Source organism: Strix aluco, chromosome 21 (assembly GCF_031877795.1).
Source record: "Strix aluco isolate bStrAlu1 chromosome 21, bStrAlu1.hap1, whole genome shotgun sequence".
NCBI lineage: Eukaryota > Metazoa > Chordata > Aves > Strigiformes > Strigidae > Strix > Strix aluco.
In genome coordinates, this window is record NC_133951.1 from 2,565,486 (window position 1) to 2,578,610 (window position 13,125).

A 13,125-nucleotide genomic window follows, 5' to 3' on the forward strand; every position below is an offset into this window, starting at 1 on the left:
CGTAGCTGAAGCACAAAAGATCCCAATATCTGCTTTGCAAATACCCAGGCCCAGGAAGAGTGGGGACCAGTGGCACTGGTACTGATGGGAGTTTGGGTGGCCCAGACCCTGTTTTTAGCGCTGTGTTAACCCACTGAGCAGCTTTTGGAGAAGTCATACGCCTCTCAGGGTCTTATTTCTCCCTTCAGTCTGCCTAGTTTAATTAGTTTGTAAACTCTAGTTTGTAGCAGGGATTACTTTACAAGATGCTCACACAATATCCAGTGTGATCAGAGCAATTCACTCTTGCACGACACTTTTCATGAATTAATGTGAAGCCGATAGCTGAAGAAGACAGCATTAGGCTGTTGCCTCTGACACACACGAAAATCAAGGCCCTTGGTGGGTAAAATATTTGCTGTTTGTTTGGCAGCAAGAGTTAAAAATAAAAGGTAGGGGTTCCAGCAAAACCTGGCTGTGCCCTTAAAGCAAGAGTGCTGTGAAAGCAGGCTAATTCAGCACAAAACTTTATGCATCTTCTAATAAAATCATGGTAGAAAAGCTGCATGTATGCATCGAGGCTGCCGAGTTACATGCTTGTTGGATGAATGCTGACGAAGGCGCTTCCATGGAGAGTGCAAAATCCTCACCGGCTCCTTGGGAAATGCTGGCAGGATCTGGTCCTGGAAAGGAGGGTCCCAGAGCTGATGGCGTGGTGGGAAGGGTCTCCTTGGCCAGGCACTCTTGTTTCAGCTTTTGTGGGCTGTTGGGTTGTGTTTGGTCTCTACGTGTTGCTCCCGATATGTGGACTGTGACAAATCTCACCAGGTATTTGTACAGGCAGGGATTTCAGAAAATACAGTGCTACGAGAGGTGTGGCTCATCAAACAGCCGACGCACATCACAATAATAGGTAAATCCAAATACTTTGAGGAGGAGGAGGAGGAAATGACTGAGATGCCCCCACTGCTGTGATGTCCCAGTGCTCAGCCCCCAGCTGGCAAGTCCCTGTGGCCATGGGGGGACGGGGAGTGGGAAATCCCAGCCTGGCCAGGGACAGGCAGGAGTACGTGGGCTTCCTCCCTTCTCTTTCTGTCCTGCAGCCTCCTGAGGAGAGATGCAGCCATCACACCAGGGTGTGCAGCTGTAAGCTCTCCGGGACATGCCCGCCGGGTGGGAAGGTTGGGCTGCCGTCATCTTAATCTAGCTGAGACACTAAAGGAATGGAGGGAAATGCGGATTGACAGGTATAATCCAGAATTGCATTATCTTGTCTTACGGTCCTCTTTTGTGTCTGTACAGCAGGTAGACCTCTGAACCCTCGTCTTTAGTCTAGCAATTAAACTTACTATTTCGTCATTAAATCTTGTTGAGGGATAAAGCCGAGGCTGATTAACATTCTTGAGTGCAGGCCCTGCGGGATGGACAACGCATGGGGTGCCTCAGCCACAGGCCATAGGAGTCAGGGTGCTCCCTGCATGAATATTTAATTTAATTCAATGGTCTTCCAGGGCTTTTCCGACCTAGATGATTCTGTAGTCCGGGGCCTGGCTTACCCAGGGTGGGGAGAGCCATTAGCCAGAGTGTCTGAGAGCCCCACCATGGCCTCTAAGTTGAAATCCTCTCAAAATGTCCCTTTCTTGGTGGTTTTACAGCACTAGATGATGCTGGAGACACACTTTGGTTGGGCAGAATGTACACTTGAGATTTAATAGAAGGGATCGGACCTCGATAAATGTTCCACCCATCCACGTATCACGACGGCAGCGGCCCCGGCGCCCGCCCTGGCCCCGGCGTTGCCCGCGGGCCCGTATGGCAACGCCGGGGCCAGGGCGGGCGCCGGGGCCGCTGCCCCGACGGTGCGAACCCCGAGGGCTGGGCTGGCTCCAGGCACCGCCCCCCTCCGTGTCACCAGCCAATGAGCGCTCCTCCTCCCGCCGTCCGCTCCGCCCCCTCTCTCCCCATTGGCCGCTCCGCCCGGCTCATTATGCGGCGCATCGCGGCTGTGATAGGCTGAGCGCGCTGCCCGTCGGGCGGCCCCGCTGCCCGCCTCCGCTGCCTTTGCCTGCGCTGCCTGCGCTGCCGGCGGCGGGAGAGCGGCGCTGGGGCGTTCGGAGGGGTGGGGGGGGGCCCGCGCTGAGGCTCCGGGGTTGCCCATGCGGCGCCGGGCAGAGCCGAGCCGAGCCGGGCGAGCTCCAGCCATGCATCCCGGCGCGCCCGCGGGCACATGGGGCAGCGCTTGAACCGCTGCCTCGATGTCCCCGTCGCGTTGCCGCCGCTGAGGCGGAGGCTCCTGCTGCTCTTCATCATGCTCTTCCTCTGGCTCTATATGTTTTACTCCTGCGCCGGCTCCTGCGCCGGGCTGGCGACCCGCGGGTCCCCCGCCCCGCCCCGCGCCGCTCCGCCGCTTCCCCAGCTGCAGCCGCCGGCTCCGGGGGAAGCGGGCGAGGAGAGCAGCCTGGAGGAGCAACGGGCAGCGCCCGACGCCGCCAGCCCCATCTCCAGCTTCTTCAACGGCTCCGGCACCAAGCGGCTGCCGCAGGCCATCATCATCGGCGTGAAGAAGGGGGGGACGCGGGCGCTGCTGGAGTTCCTGCGGGTGCACCCCGACGTCCGCGCCGTCGGCGCCGAGCCCCACTTCTTCGACCGCAACTACGAGCGGGGACTCGCCTGGTACAGGTACCCGCCTCTCCGCCGGCACCGCGGGGCTCCGGGGCGGGGGGGGTGGTCCCCGGTCCGAGCTCCAGAGCCGGTCGGGAGAGCGCCCGGGGCGACGTTCCGCTAAATACACCCCCATCCCCCCTAAAAAACCCCCAAACCCCGCGCGGAACTTGCTTTCCCCGTTAGCCCGAGCGGCGGCTGGGCGTTCGCAGGCTTCATGCTAGCCAAACCGTATTTCATCCTTATTTAGAGGTTAAATATTAATTTATATATATTTTTTAACGCTCTTATTTCGTTGTACTTCCAGGACTTTTGCTTCATTCACGTATTTCTCCTTCAGCCGGGGTGTTGCTGGGGGGTGGCCGCTCCGGACCCCCCCGGGGCCGGGGAGCGCGGCGGGTCTCGGGGTTTGACCCGTCCGGGAGCGCGGCGACAGCTCCGCGTTCCCCATAAAACTTCCTCGATCGCTTCATTGCGCTCTTTTTTTCCTCCGTTAACTTTCTCCTGCCACTCTAATCAGCTTTAGAGCTGATAAATTGCTCGGGCTTGCGATCTCCAGCCTGGCGCCGGGGCCCGGAGCGGCGCGGTGTGCCGTGGGGTAACGCGGGCTGTGGGGACGGGTGGAACTTTTTGACTGGGGCGAGGGGAGGGGGGGGGGGGAATTCTGAAATTCTAAATTACAGGATCGCATCCCGCAAGGGTGGATGGAGAGAGAATTGTGCGCGGGGCGGCTGGGGGCGGGGGGGCTGGGGGGTGCGGGAGGCGGCGGGTGCGAGGGACGAGCCCGGCGCGGCGGCCCCGAACCGCATTTCGGTTTCTTTTCAGTCTTTTCTGATTAAAGTGCCTTTATCCAGAATATTTTGAATATGTCTTTCCGCTGTTTACAAGCATACTAAAGCAGCAGAGGTGGAAACTTTGAAGCTAGACGCGAGCTGTGAAGTTCTGAATTTTAACCTCTTTGTAGTCTTGCAGCTCCCACCCTGCAAGTCCGATTAGGTTTATGTCTCTTTTTTTTTTTTTTTTTTTTAATGTTGCCATCCCTCAGCAGTTAGTGAAATGAATGCAGGATAAGATCTGGCGAGGAGGAAGTCGTTTTTGAAAGCACTTTCGTTTTATGAAATTCTGGAATTTTGGTGGAGGATGCAGCGTGTCGTCCCATAGCGACCAAGATGAAATCTTTATAAATTCAGTTGTTTTTTTAAAAAAAAAAAATATTAATTTCGCATTTTGAAAGAAGAACTTACGTATAACAGAGCAGAAAACCTGTCAGAATTTATTAGCAAAATGGTGTTGTACGTGTTGAACTCTGTTTTTAATTAGGCACCTAAATTAGACCATAAAATGGTTGATTAATCTTTTACAAGTAAAAGGTGGAAGGGGAGAAGGAAAGAATAATGCTTATGATTACATTAATCTGTTATCCCAGATGCAGTGGGCAAAAGTCAGTGTTTAAGGGTTACACGTTATTTTTAAATTTGGAGAAGCTGGCATCAAAGTTGCATGTAACTTCTTAAAGTTTCACCTTATCAGCCGCTTAATCTTAAGCAGCACGGGCCCTATCCCTGCCAACTCACTGCTGCGTTATTAAATAGTATCTTTGCAAAAGGGCTGTTTTAGCTGAAATACAACAGATCTGCAGGTCTGAACGGTGACGTTCCCAAGCAGCCAGCGTAAGTGATGCTGAAGGTCTTGAAATCCCTCGGTACGATTCGGAGCGTGTTTTGTCTGTCTGTGGGACTGGGACCCCGATCGGCTGGGGTGGGGGGAACACTGAGTGGTGTAAAATATATGGGGGGAGGATGTATTTGTTCAAATCAACCGACGGGTTGTTTGGTAATTGTGCGTTCTCTCTAACTTCAATTTGAATTAGATGCAGAAGTTTGTTCCTATAAATTTCAGCGTTAGAAATCAGATATTATATAGCTCCAAACTCCCACTGACTTCAGTGAATCTCGGCTTCTCAGCACTCCTCGAGAGCATGCTTATTCCTCCAAGCCCTAATGAGGCTTTTATTTATTATCTTAATGTCAATAAGGAGAAGTGTTTGTATCTTCTTGTTAATGGCCCAATAAAATCAGATTAAAAATGCTATAAAATAGCTGCTGTGCCAGCCATCACGCAGTGAGCTGGGCAAGCCTCGTCTCTTTTTCAGATGCTTTTGCACAAATTGACTGAACTTTGAAACTGGGGGAGTTACTTGTGTCCTCAGCACCCAGTCCTTGCAGTTTAAATCCAGTTGCTTGGCTTTGGAAAGATGAAGATGCAATTTTTCACCCACGTCTCACTGAAAGTATATTTTATTCGATTGGCTTCTGGCTAAATTTGGTCATATCTGTTAGGAGGTTTTGTTTGTTTGTTTAAGTTGTTCCTGCCATATAATGAAGTGTTCCAATGGAACGTTTTTTCAGATTTACGAGAGGCAGAAGGCATCACAAATTTGCTTATTTAGCTCGAGGAGGGCTTATATTTTGGGGTGTTTGCATTTAATCATATTTCTGTCAACTACTGATTTCTGTCTAAAGTTTTCTTCTATAGAAAATATCTTTTGAAGGAAGGAGTACAAACTTTTTTTCTTGCTCCATTTTCTGTCAAGTGAAATGAAACTTTTTTTTTTTTTTTCCTTTGTGTGGAAGGCAAAACATCATCAAGTGGTGCTGACCACTGTTCCTAAAAAGCAGAGGGAAAAGAGGGAAAAATTAATTTGATTTTTTGATAGTGAGATAGCTAGATATCTAATGGAAATAACTTCTGTACGCACATTGCTGGGTTTTCCCCCCGGTAATGAATACAGCATGTTAACTGCTTCGAGTGAAAATATGTACCATGACAGAGGAGAAACGGGATCCAGGCACTATTGCAAACTAATTTTAAGTAGCGCCTGGAATTTTTGGATAATAAAGAAGTTTCTTCTTCGCAGCAGTGAGGAGCTCAGCTCCGCAGCCTGTGTGCGGCCGCCTGGGCGAGCAGCCTGCCCGGCAGCCCGTTGGGAAATTGTTGTTCTCTTATGGGTTTACTGTATGGGTTAGGGTGGGAAAAAGTGTTTCTTACAAGCCTAGAAAACCAGTTGTTCAATTTTTTTTTAAATTTATTTCATATTTCATTCAACAATGATGCATTTTTAAATACACTAGGGACTTGAAAGCCTGTTGTTCTATAATTAACATAAGGTAAGAAAAAAAGATCATGTCATTAGTGTTACGTGTTTTGAGGTTTTTTCTTTTTTTTTAATCACTTTAGGCCCAGTGGGCTCTGGTACCCAGCCCCTTCTGCCGTGGGCTGGGCATTCCCAGCCCCACTCGACATCACTGATTTATATTTTGAGTCTATAGACCTTTGCTAGGAAACGCCGTGCCGTGGCTACGCCGGCTGTAACGCCGATAGCAGTGCTAGCCCGAGCTCCTCCGCTTCTAACAGCGCAGACAGCAGACCTCTTTTTCCTCATTTTTTTTTTTCCGGGGAGGGGGGAATTCTTCCCACTTCATCTTCCCGCTATTGCCAAGCTGCCGTAATTCATTCTCCATGCTGAGACTACGGTTGCTTTGGGTTAGCAGGATCCGGGCCAGTGTGGTGGTGTGCAATAAACAGCTTCAAACATGCATTGCTTAGACTGCCCAATCACCTCAATAAGCGTTGGGGACCTTCATGTGCAAAGTGCTGCTTCACAGCAGTTCCTGAATTGGGAGAAACTTCCTCATTTTTAAAAATTTTTTTTATTTTTCCCCCAGGAGCCTCTTTTTTGCCGCAAGGATGTGTGGGTGTGAGCAGTGCAGTGCTGATGTCTGCAACGGGCCAGGCTGGGAGCAGGGGAAGGATAACGCCATGTTGGTAAAAAAGTTCGGGGTGAAAGCCTTGCTGAACCAAGGGCAGATCTTGAGCAAGGCAGGATTTTACCCCTGTGTTTGGCCGTCCTCTCTAAATCCAGACTTTACGGTGGTAGCGAGGGTTTAATGCCTGCCACGGAATTACCACCACGCTTCCCAGCCTCCCTGGCGGGGCGCAGAGGTGTCGGCGTGGACACAACCGGGCGCTTGCAAAACCCAACGTGTTGTTTCCGCCGGCTCTCGCGAGGTTCACTGGCCCCAGGAAGTTTGGGAACTGGCTTGATTCTCCCAATTGGACTTTAAGCACAAACAACCGTATCTGAGCAAGGAACGGTTCCTCCAGGACATTCCCATGAGCTGCGTTGGGTTGGAACGAGCATATCCTAAAGTTCAGTTGTGTTCTCTGGGCTGGCTTTGCCAGGCAGCTTTCCCATTGAGATTTTGCTTTCTCAATGTTAAAAAAAAAAAAAAAATTAAAATCAACTATTGACTTTGCATTGTGTTGCACTTAAGCGAGTGGGGACTTCTAATGGTCCCCTCAGCACGTGCACAGGGTTCAGTGCCCCCGTGGCTGTTGCAGCAGCTCCCCATGGCGTTGCCTTAGCTGCTGTGCAATGTTCGAAAGAAAATGGCCCCAAAAAAGAAGGGCTGGGCGGCTATAATCAGTCAGCAAGGCCCTTGTGTTTGCATGGATCATTCCTTCAGATCTGAGGAGGGTTGAGTTGTTCAAACAGATGGCAAAGATTATTCGTGTTGCTGGGGTTTCAGTGTGCTGCTCTGTTTCAAGCATGTTGCCCGATATGACGCACGTGACAAGTTCTTCCCAGCACGACGCTGGGGGGGGGGGGACGACATTGTCTGCTGTGATCGAGTTTCATGGCCTCACCTGTTGAGCTGCTGAACTTTTCAAAGTTGACCATGCATTGGGGGTGACTTATGTGGATGGTGGATCTGCCTGGCTAATCGTGTTAGCGCAGCACCGCGCGGCGTGCCGGGGAACGTTGTGCTGCTTCTTGGCATGAAAATGATGGGAATGAAAACCCACGGGCTCGACTCTGGGTTTGGGATTTATTAGTTTTTTTTCTTTTCAAGTGGGCCATGGCAGATGTCTGTAACACACACCGAGCTTTGGATACCTCAAGGCGCTTCCAGTGAAGGCTTTGTTTTTAAAAGCATCCAGCAAGCCCCGTATGCGGTGGCTATAAAAACTCTACCCGAACCATCGTTCTTTTGAGCTGTATGTCCAACCTGGCCTGATCATGGACTTGTCTTACCATCAGGCCTCGCTTGCTAAACTGCTCTGTCTGCTTGAGCCTGGATTCAGTGCTATTAATCCATCCCAAGCAGGAAGAAGTCTAATTTAGCGATCATTCAGTGTGAGCGTTCATGTCTTCTGGTGGTGTGACCATGGGTGATCAATGGGTTCAGGGGATAATGAATTGGCCAGGGCTGTGCGGGACAGTTAACATATGGGCTCAAAGAACAACAAATAGCCAGGCACATTATTTCAGTGGTGTAATTAGGAGGTCAGGGGCTATCGGCTGCTACCTGTTGTCACCATGTGGTGTGAGAGGAGGGGCTGGAGGAGAGGCTTCTTCCTTGGTTTGTGAAATGACTAAGTGCTGCGCTGGGTCCTGACTTGCTGCTAATGACTGTACCGGGGCTTGCCCACGCAGTTGCAATTTCAGGTCTTTCAGCAGCTTGCTATGTGTTTCTTAATTAGTTCGCAAGAAACACCATGTGCTTTTTAAAGGAGCTCAGCCCAGCGGCCGTCACCAGCAGCAGCTGGAAGGCAACTGAGTAAATGGACCTTATCTTGACTTTCTTAATGGAAACAAGGGCTCCCATGATGAAACGTATTGATTATCAGCAGGCTCAGAGGGAAGGTGGGGTTAATTCAAGGCAGGGGTTTACTGGTGGTGTAGCTTTGCCGTTATGGAGTCGCTCCTGGACGGGAGGCGCTTGCAAGGTGCCCAGAGACACGTCAGGAAGGGCATCGCACCATGCCGTGGGTCAGATGAGAAGAGGAAGCCAAGGTCAAGAGCACAGCCACTCTGTCTTGAGCATCTCTCTGCCTGGGGATGGCAGCGACCGCTCAGACTTCAGTCCATAAAAGTGACAGCGTGGGGAGAGGAGTGACACCTCTCCTGGTGCCACGTTGGCTTCCAGCATCCCCCATAGTGGTTTTCCTCTCTGTAATAGCTCTGAAGACAGAGGAGGAAGGTGGATCAGTGATGGTGATTTTGCATGTGGTGTCCTTGTACTGGGAGGGGGCGAGGGTTGTTGGAGGGTGAGGAGGGGCATGTGGGAAGCTGTGAGCTGGCTTGCTTGGCTGCTGACCCGCAAGACTTTGCATCCTGGCTCTGCGACCACATGTGCTCCTGTCTCAGGAGTCATTCAGAGAGGATCAGAAACTTGGGTGGCTGGGGGTTTAAATGATGCTGGTGGAAATGTTAGAGGAAAACAGGTGTAGAAGTGCTGCTGGCAGAAGACCTCACACTGATTTCTAGTGAATGAATAATTCAATTTTTTAAATTTCTTCTGTTAAAATATGTGAGCATGGCAGTGCCCTGCCACGTGGTGGGTAGAGAACTTTATTTAGAGAAAAATAATGCCGTGATCTGCTAAATGCTTTACATCTGCATTAACCTCCTCAGACATGCCCTGGAACTGGTGTGCTTCAAAATCGGTTTTGTTTTCTCCTCGCTCTACAGAAAAGGGATGGAGAAAGAACATTCTACTGAGGGATGCTGTGACTTAGCGCTGGCTTCAGGGGAGTCATGGCACTTTATGGCAGCAAGGGATCTGACCCAGAATTTAATTTGCAGCCGGTCTTGGGTGCAGAGCCACGCGTGGCTAACCCTGCTCTCAGCGTGGCTTTGTACAGCATCGCCCAAGGAGCTTGGCTCTGCTAACCTTGGCTGGAGGGGAGCGGTCCTCCCTTGTCCTTGCTTTCTTGTAAGTCTTGTGCTGCTAAAATTTGTAAGACCGGAGCTGTAATCTTGCCAGTCCTTGCAGCTAGTACTGCTGGGGAGTTCTGCAAATCCACCAAAGTGGCTAGTTTATAATAAAAGCGAGCGGTTGTAACCTCTCCCTTGAATTGGCACGGCCTCTCCCCTCCAGTGTGCGTTTCTGGCAGCGCAGCAGGCAGCTCTTCCAGAAGAAAGTGAGAATTGTGCATGGGCTTTCATTTTATATGCCGATGTATAATATTATAGGTGGATGTATATATTTTATACATCCCTTGCTGAAAGTGAATGCAAGGCCAAATCCTGTGTTGCCACAACCGTGGTCCGACAGTACTGAGCGTGGCTGGAGTGAAAACACCGATCCTCTTTAAAAAATATACTTTTCATGTGAAAAATTGGCTCTGATGAGGACATGAGTCTTCAGCAACCTGCTGGTGGCCAACACTGGACCAGGTCCCCGAACTTGGCTGTTGAATGCAGTCCAAAGCCCTGCCTGGGGGAGGGCTCCAGGATCAGGTCCTCGGCACGTGTCCGTGTGACTGTGAGTGAGGAAAACGTCTCCGCAGAAGCCAAAATCCCTTACAGTGATTAACTTTGATAAAGCAGCTGGACAACCTTTATATTAAAGCCCTGAGCTTGCAGCCTGTCTTGAGTATCGAATGCAAACTTCTCTTAAAACTTGAAAGTCTACGAAGTCCAGGTGAGTGGCACGTGGAGAAGTAGGAAATCTTTAGAAAACTGCCGATTTGGAGAAAGAGTGATTAAATGTGGGAAAAGCAGAAAGCACTGGCACTACACTGGGGTTAAACTGCATTAATATTTTTTGATTTGGAGCCGGGTCTGTCGGGCTGCAGCGGGCGGCTGAGCCTGGGTGATGCTGTGGCTCAGTGCAGGGATATTCCCGTCACTAGGGGGAGGACGAAACCCCGGCGTTTTATTAATAAAGTGCTTTGCTGCTTCATTGAGCTATTCAATATTTGTTTAAAAACTGGCAAGGCCTGCAGCTTTGGCATGCCATCGGTTTGTTTTTTTTTTTAAAAGGTGTATTAGACTTGGAATGAAAGCAGGAGGTGCTGGAGTAAACAGCGGGCGCGTCGCAGCCCTTTGGCCCCAGTGGAGGCTGAGCACGGTCCTCAGCTGGTTTATACGCAGGGCTGAGAGCGCGGCTGCTACGTGTGGATTGCAGAGGGACCCCGTGTCTCTGCATGTTGGGGTGAAGGCGATGCCGAGATGCCATGCCTCTGCTCCGACCTCTGCACCCACCTCTGGTGCCACATTGAGCGAATTGTGCCAGATTGGAGCCGGCCCCCCGAGCGCTTGGGCTGGCTCCATCTTCCGTGAGCGGGTTGGGATGGGGGAAGCTCCTGAAGGGCTTGCCTGGGAGCAGCGGGGCTTGGTGGGTGTCTGTAAACATCCCTGAGCTTCTGCCCTGGCTTCACCCCGGCTGGACTGCGCCGAGGGAGCTGCCTAAGAACCAGCCAGCCTGAGCATTGCCCCTTCTCGAGGAAGGGCTTAGCAAAGTCTCTCTCCTTCCTCCTTCCCCAGCGCTGTGCGCTGAACTTGTTGCAACTTAACACAAAGCTTGTAGCTTTTTTTTTTTTTCTTTTTAATTTCCCTCTTGAGCTGGTCTGGTAGCTAATGAGCCTTGGGCTGTCTGCATGGCGTTTTGAAAAGCAGAGGGAATAGCTAATACGGGGTGTTGAGCAGTGAACGAAGCCTTGGGAGAAGATAGCAGCCTTGCCAAAGCAGAAGTGGAATAGCCGGTTAGGGTTTCAACCTGGGTTTGCTGCAAGCCGAGAGGGGCCAGGAGCTGCTGTCTGCTCCGAAGCCTCGTAATTAGAGGCTGGCGCGGCCCGGACAGCCGGACGCGCCGGAGGAGCCGCCTGCCCCGCGCAAGTGTCTGGGCGCACACCGGCGCCTTGGCCGGCTGCCCTGGCTGCACCGCGGCTGCTGGCTCCCCCCAGAGACAATCTCAAGGTCACACTGCTAAATGCAGTGTAATAATTAATTAAGCTATATATAAACAGCAAGCTCATGTGGTCCTAAAGTAGATTAAGAGCCTGGGGAGTTTCCTCTCGCCCGCCTTCCTCTCCACGGTCTTCTCCTTCCTCGGTTCCTCTGCGGGTGAGCCCTGCAGTTGTCGCACGCTCAGCCATCCCAGCAAGGCTGACCAGTTGGGTTCAGCAGCTGCACAGCTGGGTCTGAGCCCAAAAATGATGCGGGCAGAGCAATGCCTGCTCTAGGGATTTCCTGGCTCACCCAGTTCCACCATCAAACCCCGTCCTCGTGCTGATGCTGGAGGAAAGGACACGTTCAACGTCTCTGCCCTCCCGGTGGGGATCGCTTCACCCTATATTGGTGCCTGATGCTGGGAATAATCTAGTGCTGGGAATAGCTACTGGAGTTTGCCTTCAGCAACAGGCGTTTCAAGACTCCTGTTGCTTTGAGGCTCAGTATAGCAAGAGCTGAGCTGCATATTTTGTTCCCTGCTGTGGTGGTGGGGAAACTTTAGTGTGGGGTTAAAAACTCCACAGAAAGCACATGTGTACGGAGTTTGCATGGAGGTGGAAGAATAAGCTGGGCTGGGTTTGCCTGGAAGAGCTACAGCAACTTAAAGTTTGTAATGAGGCTTGAAACTAATGCCAAACAAAGGCTTGCCTTGCGACTCCTGGGGAGTTGAGGTTTGTATGGTCTCAAAACTGATGCTCTCTTATGCAGGTGCAAGAGAAAAAAAAAATGGTCAAAACTCACTCACTCCAAACCCCAAAAGTAAAAATTCAGGGATAGTGTTTAGTTTAAACTCTGGGTTACTTTTAATGTAGCTGCAGAAACACCCCGGGAAAATTGAAAATTGTGTTTCTTAAGAATCAAGCATAGGTGATCTGTGCTGTTGAGGCAGTTAGAGAGGAGCAGAGCAGCTTTCAGCACTTCCAGATCAGTCCAGTTTTGCAGCTGGAGCACACACATACCATGAACCCATCAGCAAAGTCTGATCCTTGACTTTGCACACTGAAATCCTTGGAAAACCGAACAGGAGTTTGGTTGGAACTCCTTGGAAAAACTCCAGGAGTAGTGGGGGAGCGAGTGTCGGGACTGCCCACGCTTGCTCCGGGGCCTCTTCTGCTGCTTCCCAGACCATCTCCTCATGCACACCCAGCTGACCAAGGGCCACCACCAGGGATGGGGACTGGTGGGAAGAGGTGCCCAGGGTTGATGGGCTCCATGCGAGAGGTTGTGTTTGGGTAATGCGGTTTGTCCATCTCCAGCTCCCTGGCGCTCTGAGGCAGAGCTGGCTTGTCTCAGTTTCCAAGTGCCAGGCTGTATCTACATCCAGGAAATGGAGGCAGAGAGAAAAGACTTTGTGAAGGCTCACAATGGAGTCCTGAATCAGTTCAGTCCGGGTTGGAGGGGGCCGGGCTGTCTTTTTGGGAACCCAAGGGTGTAGAGATCAAAGGTGCGGGGGAGTCAATTACAATTCACATTTGGTTCATCCATATGTTTGGGTATTTGAAAGGCTTCAATAGTAACCCATTTTATATCTCTTATGCCCATTGATTTGTTAATCTGACACTTGGTTTCATCTGAATAACAATAGCTCTCATTCAGAGTCCTCAGTGTTCAGGAAAAAGTCATTTCACTTGGGTTGTGCTCCAAGGCCTTAGCAGACCAGCCCACTGTGCTCTTTATGTAGAAGG

General features: G+C 51.0%; 1 protein-coding gene across 1 annotated transcript in view; it reads left to right on the plus strand.

The window, feature by feature from the left end:
* Positions 1-2,054: 2,054 nt before the first annotated feature.
* The window catches only part of HS3ST3B1 (heparan sulfate-glucosamine 3-sulfotransferase 3B1), a 30,155-nt gene continuing 19,084 nt past the window's right edge, over positions 2,055-13,125 (plus strand). Inside the window, exon 1 of the mRNA XM_074847423.1 lies at positions 2,055-2,658. Coding sequence (XP_074703524.1) covers positions 2,207-2,658 — 452 coding nt within the window. The 5' untranslated portion in view covers positions 2,055-2,206. The remainder of the gene's footprint in view (positions 2,659-13,125) is intronic.